The sequence below is a fragment of the Nicotiana sylvestris genome, chromosome 9 (assembly GCF_000393655.2).
Source record: "Nicotiana sylvestris chromosome 9, ASM39365v2, whole genome shotgun sequence".
NCBI classification, from domain to species: domain Eukaryota; kingdom Viridiplantae; phylum Streptophyta; class Magnoliopsida; order Solanales; family Solanaceae; genus Nicotiana; species Nicotiana sylvestris.
Window position 1 is genome coordinate 51,137,831 of NC_091065.1, and position 26,694 is coordinate 51,164,524.

The following is a 26,694-nucleotide window of genomic DNA, read 5'->3' on the forward strand; positions in this document are numbered from 1 at the left end:
TTTAGAAACCTTATACAACTTATCTGAGCTAACTATATAATTCAACTCCTTCCGACATGCTTGACAAAGGTTAGTTGTAATATCATACGAAAGTACTATTTGAATATCCAATTCAAATATTTACAATAATTGGTAGAAGTACTGCAAATGTTTTATGAATAATACTTTTTGGAAAACCTTACAATAACACATGTGGAACAATGATATAACTCAATCAAGACCACAGTTATTTCACTCTTTAGATAAATGTGCACAAAGTATCGAAACATTTTATCTTCTTCTTAGACGTGCGTTTAAAACCATAAAAGAAACATTATTTTATCTCATTTTATATGATGCTATTATTATTTGATTATACATTATACTTATTGTGTAATTCCATATATGTAAATTACTCTTTCAAAAACTAATAAATTAATGCCTAATTTCACTAGATACCATGAATTTGATCTGAAAAAATTTGTATACACACTCTATGTGTGTTTATTCCTAATCAATTACAATATGAAGCGCATTTTATATATGCACGATAGCCATAGGTGATTAGTATGTACTCTCGCCTTAATAATATGCCTTCTAATAATGATAATTTTATGCAATTTAAGGTAAACACCGAATTTAATATACTAAACCCCGTCAATTATTTAGTGTAGATATGAATCCGTGAGTTGTGACTTGTGAGCAGCGACCAGACACGGGTTCCCCTTAATCCACCGTCATTTGCGCAGTGTATCAATGCTTAACTTCACTCATCTGCATAAGTCCACGCGTTCAAAGCTCGCCATTTTTCCTCCACTTTCCTTTTATTTTTGTCTTCTACTTTCCTTTTCCTTTTAAATTCTTCATTCAATAGTGCCATGACCCTCCTTTATAATAATAAAGCCCTTATTTATCCCCCACCTCTCTCTCTCCACTCTCTCTATAACAAATAAGTTCACATTTCACATTAATACCGTGTTTATCCAAACTTCTCCAAGTTAAAAAGTATTTTTTTTAAAAAAAATAACTTTTTCAAAATTAAAGTGTTTAGCCAAATTTTTGAAAAAAAAAAGTGATTTTGAGTTTTAGAGAAACAGAAAAAAATTGGTTTTCCCATAAATACTTTTTTGAGAAGCAGTTTTGAAAAAAAAAATAAACTTAGAAATACTTTTTAAAAGTTTGGTCAAATATTAATTGTTGGTTAGAAGTATTTTTTAAATTAATTAGTCAAACATAAATTATTTCTCACTAAAAATACTTTTGAAAAAAAAATATTTAAAAAAAAAATACTTTTCAAAATAAGCTTTTAATTTTTTATTTTTGTGTTGGGCCAAACATGTTATAATACTACTCCATAGTACATTACCACTCTAGTCCTATCATTAACGTGCATCACTAGTGTTCCATCCGACAAACAAAATGGCGGAAGAAGAAGTGGGAGAGGAGTACCTTTTCAAGATTGTGGTAATTGGTGATTCTGCTGTAGGCAAATCCAACTTGCTGTCCCGTTTTGCCCGTGATGAATTTGACCATAACTCTAAGGCCACCATTGGAGTTGAGTTCCAAACCCAAGTAGTGGAAATTGATGGCAAGGAAATTAAGGCCCAAGTTTGGGACACAGCTGGTCAAGAACGTTTTCGGGCAGTCACTTCTGCTTATTATAGAGGTGCTGTTGGGGCTCTCATTGTTTATGATATTAGTAGGAAGACTACTTTTGAGAATATCAAACGTTGGCTTGATGAACTCAACAGTAAGCCCCTTTTTCCTTTATTTTGGATTTTATTTGGCAAGCATCTAATTGCGGATTTCTTTTTGGACTTGGATTCGCAATGATTTTGGTTTGATCTGGATCCATTGTTTCTCTCCTCTGGTACTTTATAAGCTGGGGTAGTTGATACTGTGCATTTTATTTCCTTTTTGGTAAATGCTGATTTGTTCATTCTTCCATCAATTAACTTGGTCTGTGCGTAGTTTTCATCAATGTTTGGGTGTTTTTCATCTTTATTGATGTTATAAGTTGCGATTCGATGCAGCAAATGTGGTTTAAATTAACTAAAGGAATTCCCCAGTTACCAGAAAAAGGGGTATTGCAATGTCTCTGGAAAAATGCACTCTTGATTTACTAAATTGTTTACCTAAATCTTTACACATGGAAAGAGTAAACTAATGATATCTGATTCTGGGCTGTAGTAGTTGTTGGTTTACTATTGCATAAGGTTCATATCTATAAGCTAGTTGTAAGGGTATTTATTCTTCTGGATTATAAAAAATTTTAAAAAACAAATAAAAAAAAGAGTATCAATTTTGCTGGTAATTTCAGTCCCGAGTATTTTATGCGTATGAGCGTGTGTTATTTTGATTCTAAACCTGTTTGAAGCTCGACATGCTGCAAGTTTCATTTTGTGTGGACTCCATTGTATCAAGGCAAATTGTTTGTCTATATATTATTGTGAAAAATGTAATAAAATCAACTGGCCAGCTATGAACAGCTATATCGATTATTTACTGGTACGGCTATTGTGAGTAGCCTGATAGATTTGAGAATAACAATGTGCCATACATACAATATTTTAGACGACTGGGAACTAGTTCTATTCTGGTGAATGAAGAGTCCCATCCCAGTCTTCCTTGTATGAAGTCCAACCTGTGCTTACTTATGTGTCAAGAGAAGAAATCTAAATATAAGTTTGAATTTTGGCATCATTAAGGCTTTAAGGAGCATTGCTTTAAAATTGGGTCATTTTCTAGCTTGTCTTCCACTTGCAGTTGTGCAACCAAGATAGTTCTGCTGGAAGTCCTGGACTTGTCTGATTTTCATACAGTCGACCCAAACTAGTTGGAATTGAGGAGTTGTTGTGTCTAAAATCTGAAACTCTAACTTGTTATGAGCTAATTTTCAAAGAAATGCAGATTGAGATATCCCATAGGTAGCATGACAAATATTTGTTCTGTATTATTTGATTTCAGTTGTTCGCCACGCTTCACATTAAGTAACCTAGAATATCTGTATCATCCCGCCAATATACAATTTCACTTATCTGTTCAAGAATCTGAATGTATGTGGATCTTCTCAAGCACTGCACATCCATTATAGGATTATACTAATGGTAACTCACAAGTTTTAATAAATTCTCAAGTATTCTTCCTGCTATTGTAGCTGATGCATTTTGATTGTTTTGCTACCCCCCTTCTGGAATTTCAATATTCGTTTTACCATATAGTTTTTTAACCCATTGCTTAAATGGTAATGCAGCTCACTGTGATACGACAGTTGCAAGGATGCTTGTTGGAAACAAGTGTGATTTGGAGAACATCAGAGATGTGAGTGTAGAGGAAGGAAAAAGCCTTGCAGAAGAGGAAGGATTATTCTTTATTGAAACATCTGCACTGGACTCTACTAATGTCAATACAGCCTTTGAAATTGTCATCCGCGAGATATACAAAAACTTGAGCCGGAAAGTTCTCAATTCTGATTCATACAAGGCAGAATTATCAGTGAATCGGGTTAGCCTTTCCAATGGAACCGACATGTCAAAGCAAAATGCATCGTGCTGTTCCAGATAGTTTTTACAATAATTATTATGTCGATCTTTAGTCTCTTTACCTTTTTGGACTGCCCTGAGTTCAAGCTGGGCAGTTTCTCAAGGGTGCATGTCGTGTTACTTTTAGTTCATTGCTGCAGTCTTGCAACTAAGGGTGCAGTACGCAATAGTCCCAATAGGGTATAATTGTATCTTTACGAGGCAACAGAATAAATATTTGAGGAAGGATTGAGTTTTGACAAAATTCCTAACGTTCTTTTCCTTCATTGTAGACAATGACTTTACCAACCTCAAGGGTAAAAACGAATTAAGAAGCTTTACAAGTATGGGTGTAGGAGGAATATACTAGGGTTCAAATGTAAACATCCTCTAGTATTACAGCTAGCCGTTATATGTGTCAGGCGCGTATCTCGCCGCTTACGATTACGTGGAGGCGTGATAGTTGGGCACGGTTATGGGTGGACACGGCGTATCTCGAAGTTTAGTATCCGTTCGAGGCCTTGTGGATTCGCAAAAATTAATTTTGAGATGCCATCTTTCAAAAATGAATTTGCGCGATCTAAGAGGTGATATTCATTCATATCTAGAGGCTCCAAACCATATAATAATCGAAATAATAGAGCAATTGATTCTCTCACAGATGAAAACTCTTGGCCCACAGATGAAAATCACTTTTTTAACTTAAATTCTCTCAAAGCGGTATAACATACGCATAGCCCAGCCTTACATACTAATTACCTTTAATTTAATTAAAAAATTTAAAAGGTAAAGCCTTTACTTCAAGCTTTGAAGTTAACGTTCACCTACAATAGGCCAAAAGTGCTATTTTCAAAAGTAAGGTGTTTGGCCATGTTTTAAAAGAAAAAAAATATTTGTTTAATAAAAGCAGAAGCACTTTTTGAGAGGAAAAAAAATAACTTATTTCCAAAATTAATTTTTAAAAAAATACTTTTGAAAAATATATTTAAAAAAACTTTTTAAAAACTTAGTCAAACATTAATTAATATTAAAAGTATTTTTTAAATAAATTAGTCAAACACAGTAAGTTAATTTAATAAGCTTGGCCTATAAATCTTCTTTGTTTGGGTTGAGTGAGGTCAAGTCTAGTAGAAATGGTATGGGGTCGCCACTTTTTAAAATGGTATTTACTTTTTATTCAGCATTTTTAATGATGAGCAAAAGTAGCCACTACTCTATTAAAATTAATATGAAAAGACGAAGTTCCCCTTTCTTCTATCTCTTTTCCTTCCCAAACCCTCTATCAAAATTTCAAAACCCTTTCTCCTGAACAAAATTTACCAAACTCGTTACTTCTCTTCCCCAACTCTATCCCACTTCCTAAACCCAAAGGCAGACCACTTTTTCGGCGTTGCAGACCACTTCTCCAATTTTATTTATTTTTTTTTTCTTTTGGATGGTTAGGTTATGTAGTCTTTTATGTTTTTAGTTGTTTCTTTTTGTTATTAGCTTTATGTTGTGTAATTTGACATCAATCTTATATGTAAATTGCAATTATTATTTTTTTTATTTTTGTGAAAAGATACAAATAACGTTTGGTTTTCTGCTACGTTATGGATCCTGAACTTACAGTTACAAGTTCAAAAGTTAAGGACACTTTCTCCCTCCTAAACTTCGAGTTCCAAGTTCAAAAGTTAAGGACACTTGGTCCTGAACTTAGAATTACAAGTTCAAAAGTTAAGGACACTCGGTCCTGAACTTAGACTAACAAGCTCAAAAGTTAATGATAATAGGTCCTGCTCTTACAGTTACAAGTTCAAAAGTTAAGGACAATAGGTCCTGAAGTCCTGAACTTAGACTAACATGCTCAAAAGTTAAGGACAATAGGTCCTGAACTTAGGCTAAGAAGCCCAAAAGTTAAGGACAATAAGTCCTGAACTTAGACTAACAAGCTCAAAAGTTAAGGACAATAGGTCATGTAGTACTGAAATTAGACTAACAAGCTCAAAAGTGAAGGACAATAGGTCCTAAACTTAGGCTAAGAAGCCCAAAAGTTTAAGGACAATAGGTCTTGAACTTAGACTAACAAACTCAAAAGTTAAGGACACTTGGTCCTGAACTAACAGTTACAAGTTCAAAAGTTAAGGACATGTAGTCCTGAACTTAGAGTTCCAAGTTCAAAAGTTAAGGACATGTAGTCCTGAAGTCCTGAACTTCGAGTTCCAAGTTCAAAAGTTAAGGACATGTAGTCCTGAAGTTAAGGTCAAAAGTTAAGGACATGAGCAGAAGGGTATTTTCGTCCGAGCAGTTAAAGTTTATTAAAGCAGTGGCTAAAGACTAAAAGACATTTTAAACAGTGACTTAAAAGTAAATACATGTGTTATTAGTGGCTAACCGTGCACTTCCCCCGTTAAGTCTACTTGAGGAGAGGGGTGCACCTCATTTTACTGGGTGTCCTCCCACTTGACACTCATTTAACTTTTGGTCCTATTTTTAAAATTTCATAAATATAAGTAAATTTGTTTTTATTATTTAAAATAAATTTTTAAAAATAAGTATTTTGTTGTCATATTTATATTTTAAGATATGTTCATGTTTGGATATGATTAAACAAACTGGGTGCTATGAAAAAATTAAATGTACGGATATATTATACAAATAATAAATAAAATATTTTTAAGTAAATATCTAGGTAAAATTATATAGTATATAATATATTATATAATGTATTACATAAATGAAAGGATTTATAATGTCAAGTGCATAATAAACTTTTCAAGTAAAAGTATTATAAAATCTGGCCAAGGTGATTGATGATAACTATGGCAAAGTAAAATAATTTTTGTGTAATAAAAGAAAGAACAGTAACTTTTGGGTAATAAATATAAAATTGATTGATTTTTACGTAAAAAAATATATAATAATTTTTGAGTAATGAATACAAAACTAAATGACCACTCCCTTTTCCTCCTCCTCCTTCCTCCTGAAAAATCTATGATCACACAACTAAAATTAAAAAGAATGAGATATACTGGGGTTTGTTGAGTTTGATGTCCAAGAAGACAAAGTGGGTTAGTGATTTTTGAAAGTTTGGCCTGAATCTAACTATTGAGAATTACTGGGAATGGTATTAGAAGTTTGAATACCAAACCTGGAGTGATTTGAAGTTTATGTGGAGCAATTTGTATCAATTTTGAAGCAAAAACATGGTGAAATTTCTACACAGATAACTAAATGTGCCAAACTAATTTAAATAACGTTCAAAATTCAAACAGTGGCGTACAAATCATAATCAACCTATTTGTGCAACTCTCCACCGAAGAAAGGGCCGAGCAAGAGGAAGCCAATTAGTAAAAATAGCACGGTATAGTCAGTTTTCGGATTAGTCATTCAAAAATAGTCAGCGTTTACCAAGTCAATGAGAAATAGCCACTATTTTGCTGCACCAAAGACCGGTCCAGCATAATATACTGGAGTTCGGTGCACCTGTGTATGAACTCCAGCATATTATGCTAGACCGGTATACTTTGATGGCTCCAGTATAATATACTTGAAACTGGAGCACCGGTGCTCCAAACTCCAGTATATTATGCTGGACTGGTATACTTGTTGGAACTCCAGTATATTATGCTGGAATTCTAGTGTACTTATGTTGGAACTCCATCATATTATGCTGGAGTTCCAGAATACTTATCTTGGAACTCTAGTATAATATGCTGGAGTTCAAGTATACTTATGCTGGAACTCCAGCATAATATACTGGCGTATTTTTCGGGTTTTAAACAGTGTTTTCGCTCAAATTTATCTTTACATGAAAAGTAGCTAAATTTCGATTACTTTTGAAACTGGGCTATTTTTGAACGATCAGTTGTAAATCTGGCTTTTTTTGAATTTCACCCCTTCTAAGGGGCTAGCCAACTCAGGCCCATTGGCTGAGGGAGCGATTCCAGGCAGACCTATTGATGTCGTTTGGTAGGGTATATAGGAATGATACTAAATATGATGTATTAGTAATGTTGCATTTAGTAATTCTGAAATTAGTTATGTTGGTGTTAATTATGTTGTGATTATTTCTTATCGATTTTTTGGCTTGGTGTATTAAAAAATAACATACATTGCATAATTGTTTTAAAAATTATTTATTTACAAAATACACTCCGATGGTTTGGAAAACGTTTTGAAAGGGAAATTCTATTTTTAAACATGCTCTATCAAAAACTATGGCATTACTAATGCCATAGTTTGTTGTGTATAAGAATAGTATTGAATATGGAATATAACTAATACATGCATTAGTTAGGGAATCTTACGGAAATGTCGCAAATAAGTCCTAACTTATCAACCTCTAGCCATTAACCATACACTTACCAAAACTAGTCAAGCACATACAAAAATTAAAAACCCAAAGAAATAAGAATTCTTTCTCTCTAAGAATCATACGCAAAGATCTCCTTCCATATTTTTAAGCATGATCAACAACATTAGATGCAAAACGGAAAGAAAAATTCATGGATGAGGTAGCAAACAAGGTGATGAAATATATAAAATAAAAAAAATATAAGATTCCAAAAATCTAAGCAAAAAAGGGACATTTTTCAATGGGCATAGTTGAATATTCATTGAAAACTCATAGATGAGTCAATATACAAAATTTGAGGAAGATTGGAGGTGATTTGGACTAATTTGGTATCAAAATTCGAAGTTATAATCGATTTCAAAAAGTTCTTCTGTAACACATGCATCAAACATATACCACGCATATATCTCACACACAAGTATACATGGATATACATGTGATACAAATGCAATACATATGTGATATATAAATTATACACAATGTGATACACATATCATCTTTTTCCATGTTCATCTTCTACTTCAAATTTTTAATTCAAACCACCACAAAACTCTACCAAATCATCCCAAAACTGAGATTTAAACTTCTTAAGATGTATCCAATCTATTCCAACAATACCCACTCAAAAGAAAGTAAAAATTTAACATTTTTTTGGCTACAAATAACTAATTGGCTAATATTGATAATATTTTATGAATTGACTAATTTTTGTACTAACGTATCAGCTGACATAACTAGTAATTTGCTTATTAGTTATACATAGGTTGAAAAACACTAGCAAACAATGAACTAATAATACCAAACCTAATACATATATTATTTTTCCTAATACATCCTACCACCAAACGACCCCTTACTGTGTTGGACCAGGTTGGTTGTGGACGGATCCGATGTTGTTCACTTGTTGCTTACAATTACCAGTGAAGATTTTGAATATCGAGGCTAATGCATCTGGCTTCTTACGCTGATGGACAATCAAATAAGTACATAACTGGCTATCGGAGTTCTAGCAAACCAGAGTCCCACAAAATTACAAGGATATCGTCTCACTAATCCAAATTTAAATCTTCATTCTCTGCTGACAGACAACCATAGAGAGGCCCAAGAAATATACACAAAGAATCTACTTAAACCAACGTGTGATATATATATTTTGTACAGTCATAAAATTGAAAAAATGCCTGTATATACAACACCGACTAAGGTAAAGAATTTATGGCTTCCTCAAAGCAGACGCTGCACCCATGACAACAGCCAATACAAGGCCCAAACCAGCACCAAGTGAGGCACCAACAGCGGCAGCATTCAGAGAATTAGCCTTTGCCTGAGAATCTTGAATTGCACCTGCAGCAACTGCTCTCTCTCGAGCCAATTCCACAAAAAGCCTATCTCTGGCAAACTCCTAGAGACAACAAAACCACCACATTTGTGTCATGAACAAGGGGGTGGGGTGTGGGGGGGGGGGGTTTAAGAAAGTCTACTTTTCACTTCAATTCCTTACCTGCAAAGCAGCTTCTTCATGGCTCCTAAGTACGCGATGGATAAGCTCACACAAAGCAGATACACCATCAACGGGGAGAATAGATGCTTTCTTCTGGAAAGGCCTCCGGACAAGTTCAAGTGGAGCAAAAATTAACTTTTGGGCACCATTCATTCCCTCGCGATCTTTCCCTTCTGTATACCAAGATTGAGGAGCACCAGCGGCACTGGGCATAACATAAGGACATGAGTTGATAACCTCAGTTGTGCTAGGAGATGCTTGATATGCCTTCAGAGCAGCATTAATAGCTGCCTTTTGCTGGTGTGCACTGACAGAAAACTTGTTTGTTATGGCAAGTACCCAAGGTATTCCAAGAGATTTTGCCTCATTTAGGAGAAGGGATATGGCAGGTTGTGGTTGTGAAGCATTTGAGTCGTTGTAGCGAGGAATTCTATGAGATAGATTATGCACAAGTATAACCAAATCGGTTTTCTTACTGAGATCGCGAATTCCTTTCCACAGTTCATCCCTAAAATGTGTTGCCTCCATGTTCAGATTCTATAAAACAAAATAGAGGGTCAAAATTTTGAGCATTTAAGAAAAACCAAATAAATCCAAGCAATGATAAATAAAGCGACCAAATGAGTACATGACCATCCATGGAGAAACACAAAGTGAGAAGTGACAATTTTAAGCAGTTCTTAACGAACTTCCATTTAAGACTGTTTCTAAGAAAATTCAGCCAAAATATCTAAAGAAAGATTGCTCTCTTCTCCCTTCTCCAAAACCTTGCTGCAATAAGATGCTTGCTTTGAATATGGGAAGATGTATGTTGTCTTCTGTTTCACCATGTATGTTTATCCAGTAAAATGGCATCCAAGATATAACTTGCAAGCGAGGGAAAAAAATGCAAAATCGAAGTTTCATATGACAGGAACGTTGAGCATACATAAATAGATTGAGAGAGACATGTTTCTCCTAAAAAAGAACTCAACTCAAAGTTACACTAACACTTCTCATAAACTAAGATTTTCCATACTTTTTTAACAAGGACTAAGATTTTCCTCTCTTTTCTCAAAGGTTTATTATTACTGTTGTTTTGTTTTTCGGTAACCAAGAAATCCCTGAAGGTCGGCTTGCGCACCGTTCGAAACTAGGTAAATAATGTGCCGCCCCTCTATCCTTTTCCACTTAAATACTAGGCTTTTGTCTGGGCCAGCCTTCGAACCTGTGATGTGCGTGTAAGAGTTGCGCTCTTACCACTACAATAAAGCTATTGGGGCCAAAGGTTCACTATATTTTTCTAAACAGTTTGTCCAGATATTTCATTGATCAGGGTTAACTTTTGTGCACGAATCTGTTCCTCTAGACAGAGTTCACAGTTCCGAAGAATTGACAGCAAAATTACTTCCTCAGATATGTAACCTACTTTAACATGCACACTGATCAAGAGTAAAATGGTAGAATAAATTTATTCAGTAAGTTCGGTAGAGAAAAGTTTAAAAATACATTTAGAAATGTAAAGATAGTGAAGTAATTTTGAAAGATGTCCCATCAAATTCAAAAAAAAAAAAAATAGTTGTAATTGCTTTTGGATTTTTGGAGAGAGAAAAACTTGCCACTTAAGGAAATGGGTCACCTTTTTTGGGACGGAGGAAGTGAGTCACATCCCAATCGGGTAAAAAGCTGATGACGGGATCTTAAAAAAAACAATTAGCAACACAACATTAGGAAGGTATATGAGTCTTCCATATTTAAAGCACCACCCAGAAAAGAGAGATGGAGCAGACGAGTTAAAGGAACCTGCAGATTAACTCCAGCTGAATCAGAATAGCACAAGCCACAGGCAATTCCCTCTTGAACATCATTGTCTGCATGTAGATTTTCAGTACTCTCAGTGCAAACACTTCGGCCTCGATCCAGAATTGCCTTTAAAAGAGAGGTTTTACCGGATCCCTACATAATTCACAAGTATTAACTACAGAGATATCTAAAACTTCATCTGTCTCAAGTCTAATTTAAAACCAACCATACCTCAAGACCAATTAACCTAACCCTACGGGTTCTCAGATTAACCTCTTTCCAGACGGTAGAAAAATCAGTTGTACAGTATATGACGAAATCATCTAAACCATCTGGGAGTATGAAATTCCCCTCTTCTACCTTGGACACGTTTTGCTTCAATTTCGTATCAACGTAGGATGAATCAATCGAAGAAAACATAGGTATATCCTCCACCATGTGGTGCTTAGGGGGTCGTCTCAATGGAGCTCCAACTAGTACTCGCATATTTTGAACCTCTGGTTGTTCTCCATGATCTGGTGAGTGAGCTGGGGGTGAAGGAAAAAACTCCACGGAGGTTGAACACCTAAATTTAAAGTTTAAATATAAATATAATCTCACTGAAACACACATATAATGTATCTTCTCAATGTTAAAGGCATTCATCAGGTAAGCAATTCTTATTACCAATATAACTTACTAACTTCTCTGGTAATCACAACTTATAATATCCATTAAACACATCGTTGGGGAAGGCCAGAAGAAACTGACTGATTCAGGAGCAGGATCAAACAGAGAACTCCTAAAGAATATAAATAACTACTTATTGGAACCTCCATTTACTTTGGATCCTTTTTATTGGCAATCAAGACTGACCTTGTAGGAGCCAACGGTCTACCAAGCTGATCAATGGATAAAGTCACATTTCCAACAATCATTCAATCAACTGAAGGAGCAGAAACATGATAAACACTTCGGCATAAAGTCCGATTGCAGAGAACAAGTTTTAATAACAATTACGGGGCAGGAATGACAAAGAAAAAATGTCCTACTACATTTCATATTCAAGAAGTAAAGACATATTTTGACTCTTGGCAAAGGAAACTTCTACCCAGCTCTTACACATAACAAGATATGACATTACACATGAATGCCCTCTCTGATAGAACCCATGATGACCTATGTTATTGTATTAAACTGATGCATTTTTCAGTTTCCCAAAAGAAAACTAACCTACAAAAATCAAATTCTCTAGAATAAAACTCATCATGAAGATACTACAAGTATCCTTTTCATGTAGGAATCTTGGACAAGAAACTATACAACGTTGGATTTTCACCTTTAAACAATGCTTTAAAAATAAAAGTTGAAACTTGCCACAGGACTTATGCCTGGGCAAGGAATCCTACAAACGCCCCAAACCGATCATAGGGCTTAAGCCTCATGCAACTAATGCCTCAATAGGTGTAATGCCTGCCCAATGCATGCTTTACTGCTAGGGCTGACCACATGTAACACTTTATGCCCCTATACGCCACAGAACATTTTCTTTTAAATATTTCATAATAACTATATAATACTAGGTTGTTCTACAATTAAGAATTTGATACTTCGAAGATCATTGCATACATATATTATTTGCCTAGAGAGTCAACTTAAATTTTTAATGCTTTTAAATTTTACACAATTTTAATGTGTATTCTGTAATGTTTCATAGTTGAATATATTCTCATTTATGTCTATCTTAATTCTTAATAATACAAAAATCATAGGACATACATCCCATGGCTTAGAGCAAGCGTCCTGCCAGCCTATGTATACCCCGCCCTGCACCTCTGCCTTTAAACATTGTTTCTACTCAAAAACTTTTCATAGAAGACACATAAATCGCTCCATATGGAGAATTGATCCAAAAGGCTGGGAAAACAAGCCACTTAAAACATTTGCACAGAGCTCCAGAACACAAGCATAAATGGAAAAACATATGTTAATCCAAGAGGATTCAGCTTCAAGTGTCAAGATCCATTGAAAGGTAAAAAGCTACTTCACAAAATAAAAAGTTAATTCTACAAAAATCAACAATCAGATAAAAGCTATAGAAGGAAATCAGTATAATAAAATGGACAAAATAAGTTTTACAAAAATGACGGTAATCATGGATTTATAGGGGGATAAAGGGAATACCAGCGCCCATTTACTCGAGCTTCAACAAGTGTACACAGATGTAACCCAAAACCAGATATGTCAACTTTCAAAGGATCTGTATTCTTCCCACAAGGAATACCACTCCATCCGAGTGGAACAAGTGAAGTGGCAGTACGGATGACAGGGGACTCCACAATGTGCCCTAGATCAACAGTCCCACCAACGGAAATGCCTAACCATTTCTGTAACTGTGGGAATTGCTGCATTTGTTCAATCCCCAAGAAAGGTATTGTGTCATCGCTCATGCAAAGTTCATAGATTCTGTAAATAAAAATTAAATGGGGTAACCATCAAAAATCATATTGCACTAAGTTAATTAGAAAGAAAAATAAATAAATAGATATAAATACAAAAATATAGAACAACAAAGAAAAAAAAAGATACATCCAACCACAACATATTTCTATAAGGTTTTGGAAAAGAAGGGACGAACGGGTATCCGAAGAAAGTTACTTCAACATCTTAAAAACATAGAGTTTAACAAGAAGAGTATATCTACCACAAAGTTTGCACATATGGTATTAAAACATTTTTGTTTCATCAGCGCCCTCAACTAAGAAAGACAGTTGGAAAAGATATAAAAGTGGCATTTTCCACTCCAATTGATTAGACTTTCTTGATATTCAAAGATATCCTTGCAATAAACTCATTATCTAATATTGCATAACTTTTCCTAGTTTATGTTATCTGAAATCATTAAAAGGAGAATACCGCTCTTCCCCAGATTGACTTTCAGCCCAGAGACTGCTTCAAAAGCCAATAAGATTCCTCTGAGATATAGAAAATGTTCCTTTTCTGCCTCACAAAATAGCAAAGTGTCATCAGCATATAGTATGTGAGATAGCATACATTTGCACCATTCCTTCTTCCAACATTAAGTCCTTTGATCCAACCCAGCAGTTCAGACTTCTTCAGCATATTACTCAGCATCTCCACTACCAAAACAAATAAATAAGGTGATAGGGGGTCACCTTGTCTTAGTCCTCTTTGGAATTTGAAGTAGCCATGAGGGCTTCCATTAATGAGAACTTAGAATCTGACTGTGGAATACAGAATCTGATCCGTTCAAGCCATTTACCCCAAAGTTCATCACCTTCATGACGTTGATCAGGCATGACCAGTTAACATGATCATATGCCTTCTCAAGGTCAAGTTTACAGGCTACACTCTTGTCTTTATTTTCATAAAGTGTTCCATGCTCTCATTTGCATCTCATTTGCAATCAGGGCAGCATCTACTATTTGTCTACCTTTTATAAAGGCATTCTGATTGTGAGATATCAATTTGTCAATGACCATCTTCAACCTTTCAGCCAACAACTTAGCAAAAAATCTTATAAACACTGCCTAATAAACTAATAGGCCTCAAATCCTTCACTTCTACTCCTCCTTTCCTCTTTGGTATCAAGGCTATAAAAGCAGAGTTCAAACTACTAATGAAAGTACCTTTTTGATGGAAGTCAGTCACAGCATTCCAAACATCCTCTTTTATGGTTCTCCAGCATTTTTGAAAAAAATACAGATTAAAACCATCTGGACCTGGGGCTTTGTACTGATTCAACTTCTTCTATAGTAAAAGGCCTCTCCAGCCACTCCCTATCTTCCTCTGACAGCTTCTTTAAATCTTCATCTTCCCAACTAAGTCTCCAAGTTTCTTTCTCAGTAAATAGATTTTCATAAAATTCCTGGATGTGCTCCTTTATGATCTTATTATCTTCCACAAATTCTCCTTCAATCATTAACTTGTCTATAGAATTGAACCTCTTGTGAGCATTTGCTTGCTTATGGAAAAATTTTGTGTTTCTGTCACAATGCTCAATCCGTAAGCATCTAGACTTCTGCCTCCAGCTTATTTCCTCACATTTTGCTACTTCTTCAAGCTCCCATTAATGCAGCATTTCTTTCATTTTCTAATTGCTCCTGATTTTGATTTTCTCTTAACCCATGATCTATTTGTTCCAACCTTTCTAAAACCTTATTCTTCTTTGTTTCCATACAACCAAATACTTCTTTATTCCATTTTTTAATATCTGCCTTCAACAAGCTCAGTTTTTTTGCAAGAATGACATCAGGATCTCCTTGAACATCATATGACTTCCACCAAGAATCTATTAAATCAGAGAAATCCTTGTGTTCAAACCACATATTCTCAAACTTAAAGTATCATTTTCCTTTATCCCAATTTTCACATTCCAGTAAAATGGGGCAGTGATCAGATGTAGTTCTAGGTAGGACTCTTTGCTTGATAGCCCTGAAGTGTTCATCCCATCCCTGTGATAATAGAAATCTATCTATCCTAGATGCAGTCTGCTCAATAAAACCTCTGAACCAAGTGTAAGAGCCACCATGTAAAGGAGGATCTATCAAAGATAAGTCAACAATGAATTTTGAGAAATCTCTCATTGCTCTTGTATTCCTGGCTCTACCTGTTTTTTCTTCTTCAAATCTGATAACATTAAAGCCACCCCCGATAGCCCATGGTTGCTCTATAATTCCACCTACAGCTGCCCGTTCTTTCCATAACCTTTTCCTCTCTTTTCTGTTACATGGTCCATACACTACTGTGAAAGCATATTGTAGACCCGACTTTCCCTCTTCCAGCATAATAGTACTAGAGTATTGCCCTATTAATTTATCTATGCATTGTCATCTTCTCTTATCCCAGAATATCAGGATTCCTCCACTGCTTCCTTGTGCTTCAATCTCAATCCAGTCTGACCATCTTGACCCCCAACCTGCTAAATACAAGAGGGATCCACCCCTTTCAATTTTGTCTCTGTTAAGCATACTATGTCGGCATTCCACTTTCATAGTAAAAGTTTCACCATCTCCTTTTCTTGTTGTGATTTAAACATCTTACATTCCAACATATGATTTTTAACTTCATTGAGTGTCTGTTGAAACCCTCTTACCCTTGTTTCTTCCTCCATTACTGGATTCCCTTTTAAATCCAACCCTGAAAGCTACCAGAGCTTTTAATTCCCTTTCGCCCCTCTTACTAGGTGTAGTACTATTAGCAGACGGGGGAGAAAGTTTCTTTGGTCTTCTATTCTCAATGTGTGACAACAAATCAAACAACTTATGCTCCTCTTCAACACATTTTATCCCCAATTGCTTGCTAATGTTCATCATATGCCTCTTCAGCCAGTTTGATACCTCCATCTGATTCAATCGCTCTTGCATATCGACTGTCCTATTCTCATACCATGGTAACTTCAAAGTCCAGGGCTTCGACAATCGCAATCGTCTCCACAGGGATAGGAGACGCAATCTCATTTTCACTTTTTGAAAAAAGAACCAGCGTCCAATCTTCGCTTTCGTCATTTCCCATGTTTGACTCTTCTACATGCTCCGAGTCAATCAAGTGTCTTCTTCCCTATCGCAAACAATCTTCAAATTGCTCAAAACACCAGTTTCTTCTTCATGGTCTTTGTTCAAATTTCTCATTGGTCTTAACGAAGTGTTTTCTTTCGTCTGATTTGATTCCACCTCAACTCTAAGAGGATCGAGATCAGAAAGGCTTTCCGAATCCAATAGGCTGAAGGAATTCTGAATATTAATACATGGATCGACCCATTTGGGCCTGTAAATAGTTTTCCTCTTATTTTCTCTTTTTATTGGCCCATTCGAATTAACAACTCTTTTCTAATTTGGGCCTATTCTTTTTTCTGCTCTTTTAAAGTGACTTGGCCCAACATAATAATTATTAGGGTTCCCTATATTAGGCTCCCCTATCAGTGATGGACCAGCACCCACTTCTTTCCCTTTCCCCGCCACGTGGCTTTGAATAAGATTGACATTTATATTATGCATAACTCCTTTCTCTCCTTTGTCTAGCATGTGAAAGTCATGCGTAACCCGACCCGATGTGATGTGCTCCCTTCACTGGGAAAGCACGACGTCATTAATTGCTCAGATCCGGGACTGTTTGACTTCTGGGGAATTTTCCGGCAACTCTTTACCAAATTCCGGTCAGCTTCGTCAACCCCCGGTGAAGATTCCACCCAGACAGGGATTGTGAAAAGCAAATCGTCCACAAAGAACTCCAAACTTGTTGGAGGTATATCATTTGGAATTCTAACGCAGATTCGAGCCCATATCAGATGTTTTCTATATCTGGTATCTTCATTTATACCCTGGAAACCTCCAAATCTGTCACCAATTGCTTTAAAGATATTAACCACAAATGTGATGGAAAAGCCATAAGCTTGATCCAAACATGTTTGGGTTTGCAATTCGTCCTATGCCAGGTAGAAACACAGGACCACCTCTCCAACCTCAACTCCTTTCCATCAAACAGCCATTTCCCCATTTGACTCTCTCTGCTTCACTCCGAGATGGGAACTCAAATAGCACATATTCACCATCCAATTCCTTGGTCAGAACACAGCTGGAACTTTCCAAGTTTTATTGGCCCATTCCTGGATTTCCTGACAAGAATAAAATTTCATTCCATCCTGTTTAAAATAACCCCGTACGCATTTTCTATGATATTCTACTCTGCTACGAATTGAGTTTGCATCAATTCTGAATTGGTTCTGATTCAATGAACCATCCATTATAATCTTGATAACATCTTTTGGCCATTTTTCTTTCTCTGCTGTCTGCATATAGCTCCTAACATTGACGCTCCTTTGCTGCTGTTGTTGAATACCCTGCTTTGCCCATGCCTGAATGAACAATCTGATTTTCTTTGCATAATCGCACCATCCTTCATCATTACTGTTTTCTGGGATGATTATGGCCACCTTGCTACTTCCTTTCGTTGCCACCACTCTTATATATCTTCCAAAACTGTTGAAATTTTTATAGAAAAAGTATGAATACAACTGACTATGATTCTTCCAACTTCTACACTTCTTTTCATTCTTGACTGTGGCTTGCTCCATAACATAGCAGAGGGCTAACAAGTTCTTTCTGTCGAAAGTTAATCTACTAATGAAATTTTTACGTCTTTCAACCACTTCATACCAGCTTTCGCTCAACTCCACCGCTTCAAAAGATTTGTTTTCAGCATAGAAGAAACAAGATCTGCCATGATGCCTAATTTACTACCACCTTCACCTTTCTCGTCGCCGTATACTAGGCTTAAGTTACTCGGTGAAGAATGTTAGATAAATAAGACACAAGAAGTTAGACAGAGAAGTGAGCAAGAAAATGCTATAAGCTGTTCGGAATCGAGTAAACGGAAGGAAGATAAAAAAACCAGAAAGCTGAATTCTATGGGTATGATCAGGAAGAAGAAGAGAAGAAATTTAAAGAAATACGCCGGAGATTAGAAGGAAATATTCAGATGGATTTGCCGGAGGGAAAGAATTGAACAAAGAAGTTGGGTGGTTTTTTCGTTTCCCAAGAGAGAGAAACTACCCCATGATTGCAGGTGTTGGAATACCACTAGTATATTCATCTGAAACAAAGTATATTCTAATCCCTTGTACTATTTAGATATTACTATAGCCACTACATTATTCCTACCAAACATAAATTTAATATACTATTTTTTGTGTTTATAAAATGCAAAGGAGACTTATACCACGGAATTCAAGCAATAAGAAGTATTAACTTAGCAACCATTATTTTGAAGCAACAACTTGAGAAAATCTATAAATTGATTGCAGAAAATTTTCCAGATCAAGAAAAATCACGATAACTATTTAATAAAGAAATTAAATCATGCAAAGGAACTTTACGAGTGCCCACAAGGACGACGAATTCACCCACAGAATGTGACCACATAAAAGTTGACCACATAACGCCAACTTTTAAATTCAAATGATATAACATGTTACCTTTGAAACCGGGATCTGTATGACTTCATCGAATGCGATTGAAACCTTTCCCTTACTTCAGCAAGTACAGATCTGACCTGAAAATGCCTTTGCCATAAGAAGCAACCAAAATGAGAAACTACTAAAAGCCATCAGATGTATCTTCTTACAGCATGACCCCCAAGACAAAAACGTTAAGCAGAGGGTTTTTTCGCTTCATGCTTGTGGAGGGATAAGGAAAAATAGACAATACACTGCCTTTAATGTTTGACTTCACTCATCTTTCCACTGGTTTGAGAGACTTTAAACCTTTCTGCCTTTTCAAGAAGAGGAGGATGTGAGGAGATGACATCCCCCTGAATTTTTTAAACCCCAAGAACCTATAAAAAATTTGAAACTCAAAGAAAGGTAAATAGAACTCATACCGATGTCAATTTTGAGTATTCTGCACCAGAGAGAAACTCCACAGATGAATTCCCCAGGAGAAAAAGCTGTTGAAATCACACATTTAGCACAAACCAAATGTTAGATATATAAGGTAAATAAGTCAAAAAATAACTTGGCATTAGACCAGCCCATGCTGATATGGCGAGATAGAAAGAACTACATATCAACTCCAAACTAGTGGGGGTCAATAATAAGAATTCCTCCATACACTCTGCTATCTCTAGGGCCTATTTCATTACAATATGGGTGAGTCGATTGTTGTTCTCTAAAACTAGAACGAAGTATTCTAGATATCATACTTATCCTTTCTCGAACCTAATGTAAATGTAACAACAACTGAGCTTAATCCTAACTAGTTGTATCGCCTACATGGATCATTTGCTTCTACTGTGTACTAACCTTAGTCAATTCAGCATTAGTTCGAAGAGATAGTAGACAATATATGTGATTTTAGATTTCTTTGATCCCCTTTTAGCACCTTCAATCACCATAAAGTCACAAACCTACAAACTGGAGCACTAGAGGTCTACACAGATCATAGCCAAATCGTACCATGCACCACCTTCTCTTAGTATATTCTCGACTGTTACTAGTACCCTCCATATCATTTCTAGTTATATCCATCTTGTATGACCCCGCACACAGTGTTTGTGTTTTCCAGAGCGAAATGAGCAAAAAAGCGACAAGATCCGTGGGCTTGTAGTGAAAAGCGTGAAGTGAAGCGCACGCTTCTTTGAAGTGAATCACACATTTATGAAAAATGAAAAAAATACTGTTTAGAATGATAAGAATCATATTGCAATTGAATTAACTAAATTCAGCATCCAAAATAAAATAGCGTCGATATTAATCCAACTATACAAACTGAGATTCAAAGAACCGAACACTTCTCTTTGGGAACACTTTGTGCGTCATTGTTTGAAACGCACACTTCCCTAAAGCAATGTGCTTTAACCATGGAGCAATAAGCCCTCACTTTGCATTGTTCACCACTATTAGTGGCAAACCAAAGACTTTTAATAACACTGACTGCACATCCACCTTTATGGGCTTAGATCATTAAATCTTAACATCTACCTTTTTAGCGCCTCATGCAAATAAATTTAGCATATATCATTGGAGACGCATGGTATCACTACTCCAAGATGGAATGCAACCTTACCACATTTCCCTAACCTTAGAAAATGGAAGATTTCAACCAATCCAAAAGATAAAAGAGAGAAAAGAAAGTAAAGAATCAACACTAAAATTACCACAACCAGCACAAACAGCAAGTTTAAAACCTCCACGAGCAGAGAACTAATGCGAGATGTAATAATCCATTTTTCTTTACAAAACTATATTTGACTGGGTTTGGAGTTTAAGAAAGAAAGAAGAATTTTGGCTACCAAAAGTAAGCATGTCATCATCATGGATAAAAAAGGAAGTTCAAAGTAAAGAGTTTCCAAATATAGAAAAGCGTCATTCTTTTTAGAATTGACTAAAACGGAAAGAATACCATATAAAATAGAACAAACAGAGTAACAAATTAGGAGAAGGGAAGAGAAGAATGAGGAAAGGAAAACCAAAAAGAAATAATAAGTTAATAGAAGTCATGTATCAGAAGTAAACAAAAAAAACCGCAGAAAAAGCATAATAAGTCATGCATGTAATAATCAGTATAAAATAAAACACCAAAGAGCAAAATAGATGGTATATCAACCTGCCCAAATGGTACATACGAGGGTAAGTACGGCATGCGGCGCCACCCCTTCTTGTCCCCGTTATTGGTATTACTTTCTGCTACAGATTTACCCATTTTATCTTCACCAGTAATGTCTTCATCCGTAGGTAATGGTCGGAGAGAAATGCCATCAGAACCTTCTTGAATTTCAAGAGACTGAGGAGTATTAGTTATATCATTGACTGATGGCATTGAAACAGAATCCGTAGTAGATGTCTCAAGAGGTTCAACTTTCTTTCCTCTGTATCTATACAACTGCTTTCTAACACCCTCTAAAGGCACAAGCCTCGAAAGCCTCCAAAAGGAATTCTGCACTGGACCTACACCCAGCACCAGCAGCTCTCCTTCATTATCTTTTGCTTTTTCAGTTTTCTGCTTCAGTAGCGATAATTCACTAGATTTTGACGTGGATACTGAAGCTCCACCATCAGAAGGTATTGGCAGAGACCGTGCATTATAATGATGAAAATAAGCAGGAGATAAGATGCGTGGCACCAAATCTTCTGGAATGCAGTAGGTTTTGAAATAATGCTGCCAACCTTTTCCATTCACATATCTGGAGAGAAAAATCAGGTTAGAAGTCAGAAAATATATTGTTTTTTTACAAATAACAAGAAAGATTAATTTCAAACTCACTCTCTCAATGCAGCATTTCCGACTGGTGGTTGGGAAAAAGTGATACACTTCACCTGAACTTTTTCATTCTCTTTCGATGAAGCAGCAAAAACTCTCAGAATCGCAAGAGTTGCTAAGACGGCTACCTGTAAAAACAACACCTAAATCAACTTCTCCAAAAAAAAAAATTGAGACACGTACAATGACACGAGAGCAAATGTCACTGCCAAAGCAAGCTCTAACTTACTGCTCCACCAAGTGAATGGCCACATAATACTAGTTTGCATTTCTTTTTCTGGGCAAGCCTGTACAGCTCCAGAGCGGGTATGCCTTTAGCACGTGCCATGAAACCCTAAGGACAATAGCTGCCAAAATTTAAGGAGCGAAAAACGAAAACTGAAAACTAGAAGACACCATACATACAAACATATATGTAACGTATGTATGCATTTTACATACATATATATAATATATATATATATATATATATATATATATATGATGTGTGTGTGTGTTTTGTAAACACGCGATAATGACATGCAAATGAGAGTTCTAATACCCTATGTGCAGCAGGTTTTGGAGTCAGATTCGTTGGCTTAGTTTTAGATTCCAAAAGTTTAGAGTGATTCTCTATGTTGCTCCTTTGAGTGTCCACCTGACCAGACTCCATAGATTCAAGTCCATGAATATCTTCAACAGCATCCTCATGGAATAAGGCACCTTGAAATATATTCACATCAGCCATGACATCCCTTCATAACCAAAAAAAAAAAAAAAAGGCATAAAAGAAAATGGATGTGTAAAGAACATATCTCACAAAAAACACAGGCGCCCGCCATCAGAACTGAAAGAGACATGCAAACTTACTTATATTGCTTGGTCCCAATAAAGGAAGCAAATAATGTATCTCCTGCTTCCGCCAAAAGATACCTATAAGAAAGAAAATATGGAAATAAGAAAATAAAAGCACCAAGATGCAAGGGAAATAGTGTAGCTTTAATAACAATAACAACAAACCAAGTGATTTCCCACAAGTGGGGTCTGGGAAAGTAAGATTTACGCAATCTTACCCCTACCCTGGAAGGGCAGAGAGGCTGTAAATAGTTGCACATCAAACCAAACCTTTTTTTTCTTTTTTTTCCTCTTCTTTTTTTGGATAAGGCATTAAACGAAACATACGCTCAGAAGATGCAACAAAAATAACTGCAAAGAGATGGTAATTGAACTTGAACTGAATTTTGAGAAATCAAATTCTGGTAAAAGAAAGCAGCTTCTTTCGTTTACCAGCTACATTGACTCACACACCAAGAACCATCACCCTTCCCCCTCCCTTACCCACTCAACAACCCATTGGTGTAGCATGGCCACACAAAGTGGAAAGGAAAGATTGCAAGCACGTGTGGATGTCAAAAAGGAGTGAAAAAAGTTGGGGCCGCGTAGATAAATTGAAATTCGATTTCATCTGTCTAGAAGGAATCTGAAATAAGATTGAAACATCCATTATGTCCTGATTTTACCATCACAGAAAAAGAGTGCAAAATATTATGCCTGCTTAGAGCACTCAGGGATGAACATGTTTTCACCATATCTTTAAGCAATGACATTACAACTTAGATGCACATCAAGCATCTTCCAGGCATTATTGTCACAAAATTTCTCCTTGTTACTTCTCAGGAAACAGCCACAACTATCAAGTAAGACAGAAAACCATCTCCAGTAACCTTTGCAACAAAGATTTGTTTGCATGACATCCACTACCAGTTCTCACATCTAATGAAGCCATTGAATGCCCAACTCTTGAACTTAATCAACATTTTACAAATAAACAAACCACTTTATATACAAGGTGTTCAATAATGGCTCTAACTAGTCAATTCCAATTCAAAATACCACCAACATAACAGAAACAAACCAAATAAAATAAATAAATAAATAAATAAATGAATGAAAATAACAAAATGATGACAATGATCTAAAAGAACCTATGTGGAACATGATCTGAAGAAGGTTGAACGCGCTCTAAGGAAACAACTTCTCCTCCAAAGTCAGCCTTAAATTTATTCACTGCCCGCACCATTTCAGCTGCAGGTCTCTGTCATGAGAGGTTGTCAGATTTTGTAAGCAAAAACAATGAGTCTATAACTACTTCAATATTTTCCATTTGAAAAACAATAAAGCACTACCCCCTGCCCATTACCCTCATTAAGCCAGGCCATCGGCCCCTTGCATCTACAGCCCCCCCCCCCCCGGTTAGATATATTCGTTTTAAACTTAGAGTTGCCTTCAATTTTGCAAATCTTACATGAACGTGATTACAAATTTATCAGAGCTCAGATAGCAGGTAAGAAAGCTCCTTGAATACTTTCAGTAACTGTTTAACTGATGTGTTATAGGCGTGTATGTCCACATGTCTTTGCTTCCCTTCATGATCAGTGTGAAGCTTTTATTCATCTTTAACTTGATTACATCACCCACCTAAGCGTGCTAAGCCCTGAAATTAGGTGCCGCACAGGTTAGACACTTAGACTCTCTTAGGTGACACTTTGTGCAAGCACTAAGGTATACAGGCTTTATCTTGAATACAGCAATGTTAAATAATAAATACATATGCTAAAGTACAAGTTAATCTCTACAGAAACATTATTTATGAATGTATTAGTAATTATAAAACTAAAAAATGGTGCTTCATGTGCAGATGATCGGGAGAAGACGTGGACCATTTACTAGTGCACTGCCATGTTGCACCCCAATTGAGGTCAGACTGTGTTGAACTGAAATCACGCTTTAATTGTACTTCACACTTAAAGCCCTGCATATCCTTGGAGCTTTTATATCATTTGCCTTTGAGAACACTGCTCCCACTTTATTACCCTCATTAAGTTAGGCAAGCACTAGCTAGGGCCGCAAACTGCATCTGCATCACTTTTTCTCTAGAAGTTTGTGTCCTCTAAGCCATAGTTCGAAATATTCATTTTATTGTCTTCATAGTCCCAATTCTTACATGAGACGTTATGATGTGATTACAAATCTATTAGAGCTCAATTAGAAGGTAAGTAAAGAGGAAGTTCATTGAAAACTTTCAGTACTAATGTGTTATAGGTATTCATGCCTATCCGCAGAAGAGTGCGAACATATATCTTTATTGAAAATGTGTCTTAATTTGCACCATAAACTATTTCCCTGCATTTCTATTAAGCCACCTAATTACAAACACAGGCACTGCATAGAATGCAATCATTAACAGTGCACTGTTAATACTAAACATTGCATTGAACATTCCACTAACACATTTGCAGGGAAATCAAAAATTACCTTATATACACATTCAGAGAGCACCATGCAACAAAGGATATCCTGCAAATCAGCAACAGATTCAGCCTTAACAGCAAGACAGAGTTCCTGAAGTTGCTTCTTCCTTCTCTCGTACTCTTCCTGAATCAGTTTCCTCTGCTCTCTGGCATCCGCCCAAGGCCACCGCACAACTATTTTCCACTGCTGTGGCCACGTGATTTTTAGGATCTTTGATTTTTGGCCTCTGATCCATGATTCTACTCTCCGTTGTAAAGACTCCATTGTCCACTAACCCTAATCACGCTGTAATTAACCGCCCGGAAAACGGCGTCTCCGTTTCTAAAATATCTCGGCGGTTTGTGGCTGCGATTGGCGTGCAAAGTGCTGGCTGTACGGGGGAATGGGTATGCCGAATCAGAATGTTATCGTTAAAGCATATGCCTAAAAGTAAATAATTTTCGTGGAATAAGCGAAAATGAAAAAGTATATTTTTCTCCCGAATTTTACTTAACGAATTTTCGCATAATCCCCCGCCCGCCCGCCCGCCCGCCCGTTAGATCTTCTTACATCTTCTTTTATAGATCTTTACATCTTCTTGTACTTTCTGTCTTTTGATCACATTACTGTTACGCGCCAACTTACTTGTCGGATTCTCAATACTTTTTTAATAAGAGATATTTGGTTCACATACTAATTATGTGAGTATTACATATAGAAATTACTTATTAATCTATATTTATATATCTATATTTATATTTATCTATTTATATATAAAGTAAGAAATTTAAAAAATGAGGTGGCATATCTATGTGGAATCTTATTTATCTTTTTTTTTCCTTTTTCCAAACTATTTATCCATATCTCGCACTTTTAGGTTGTGACTTTTCAAGTCCATAATCCCCAATTATTTAATGTATTATAAATTAGGTTGTGACTTTTGAAATCCATAACCCCCATTTGTTTAATGTGTTATAAATTGTATCGTTCCTTCTTTTTTTACAAACAAAATTGTATCTCACCCCTCTTCATCGAAGATTGTGACTTTTCAAGTTCATAACCCCCAATTGTTTTATAAATTACATCTTAGGTTGTGATTTTTGGAATTCACAACCCTCATTTGTTTAATGTATTATAAATTGTATCTTTCCTTCTTCTTTTTTTTACAAACTAAATTGTATCTTTCCAAAATTATGAGGTTTTATGACATAACTCTCTCAATTTTGTCCAATTTCATTAGTTAGATCTAACTCTAGCAGTAGTATCAACAAAAAACATACTCCACCTGTTGATTTAGTCATGTCTTGGTATTTTGATTTTGAATCTGGCAAGTTTTGGTTCCCTACTCAACTTTACAATCGCTAGGTATCATCAAATTTATTCCTTCAAAACAAACTTCATGTTAGTATCACGGAAGGAGGACTGGTCCCAAATCTATTTTCATCTTGTAAAAACTTCTTTATTTTATTAACTAGTCCCTTATTTTTCTCTTGATCTGTGATGACCCGATATGTCATCTTATGTTTTAGAATCTAATTTTGTGTTTCGAAA

At 35.9% G+C, this 26,694-nt stretch overlaps 2 protein-coding genes across 3 annotated transcripts; one reads left to right on the forward strand and one right to left on the reverse strand.

The window, feature by feature from the left end:
- The first annotated feature begins 1,342 nt into the window (after positions 1-1,342).
- On the forward strand, positions 1,343-3,765 carry LOC104218976 (ras-related protein RABA5b). Its single transcript, XM_009769606.2, has 2 exons — positions 1,343-1,729; positions 3,233-3,765. The coding sequence occupies exons 1-2, from the start codon at positions 1,399-1,401 to the stop codon at positions 3,541-3,543; spliced, it is 642 nt and encodes a 213-aa protein (XP_009767908.1). The 5' UTR covers positions 1,343-1,398; the 3' UTR covers positions 3,544-3,765.
- Positions 3,766-8,772: 5,007 nt separating this feature from the next.
- Positions 8,773-25,673, reverse strand: LOC104218977 (uncharacterized). Of its 2 annotated transcripts, none has more exons than XM_009769608.2 (14): positions 25,168-25,673; positions 23,838-23,947; positions 22,723-22,785; positions 22,415-22,575; positions 22,103-22,207; positions 21,877-22,001; positions 21,220-21,796; positions 19,496-19,561; positions 19,092-19,168; positions 13,283-13,564; positions 11,351-11,684; positions 11,120-11,272; positions 9,338-9,874; positions 8,773-9,238 (listed from the first exon to the last, which is right to left on the reverse strand). In XM_009769608.2, exons 2-14 carry the CDS (start codon positions 23,848-23,850, stop codon positions 9,050-9,052), a joined length of 2,682 nt encoding a protein of 893 aa, XP_009767910.1. In that variant the 5' UTR covers positions 23,851-23,947; positions 25,168-25,673; the 3' UTR covers positions 8,773-9,049. The 2 variants fall into 2 exon arrangements, with proteins under 2 accessions (XP_009767910.1, XP_009767909.1); XM_009769607.2 differs by having other exon boundaries at positions 22,415-22,607.
- Positions 25,674-26,694: the final 1,021 nt, after the last annotated feature.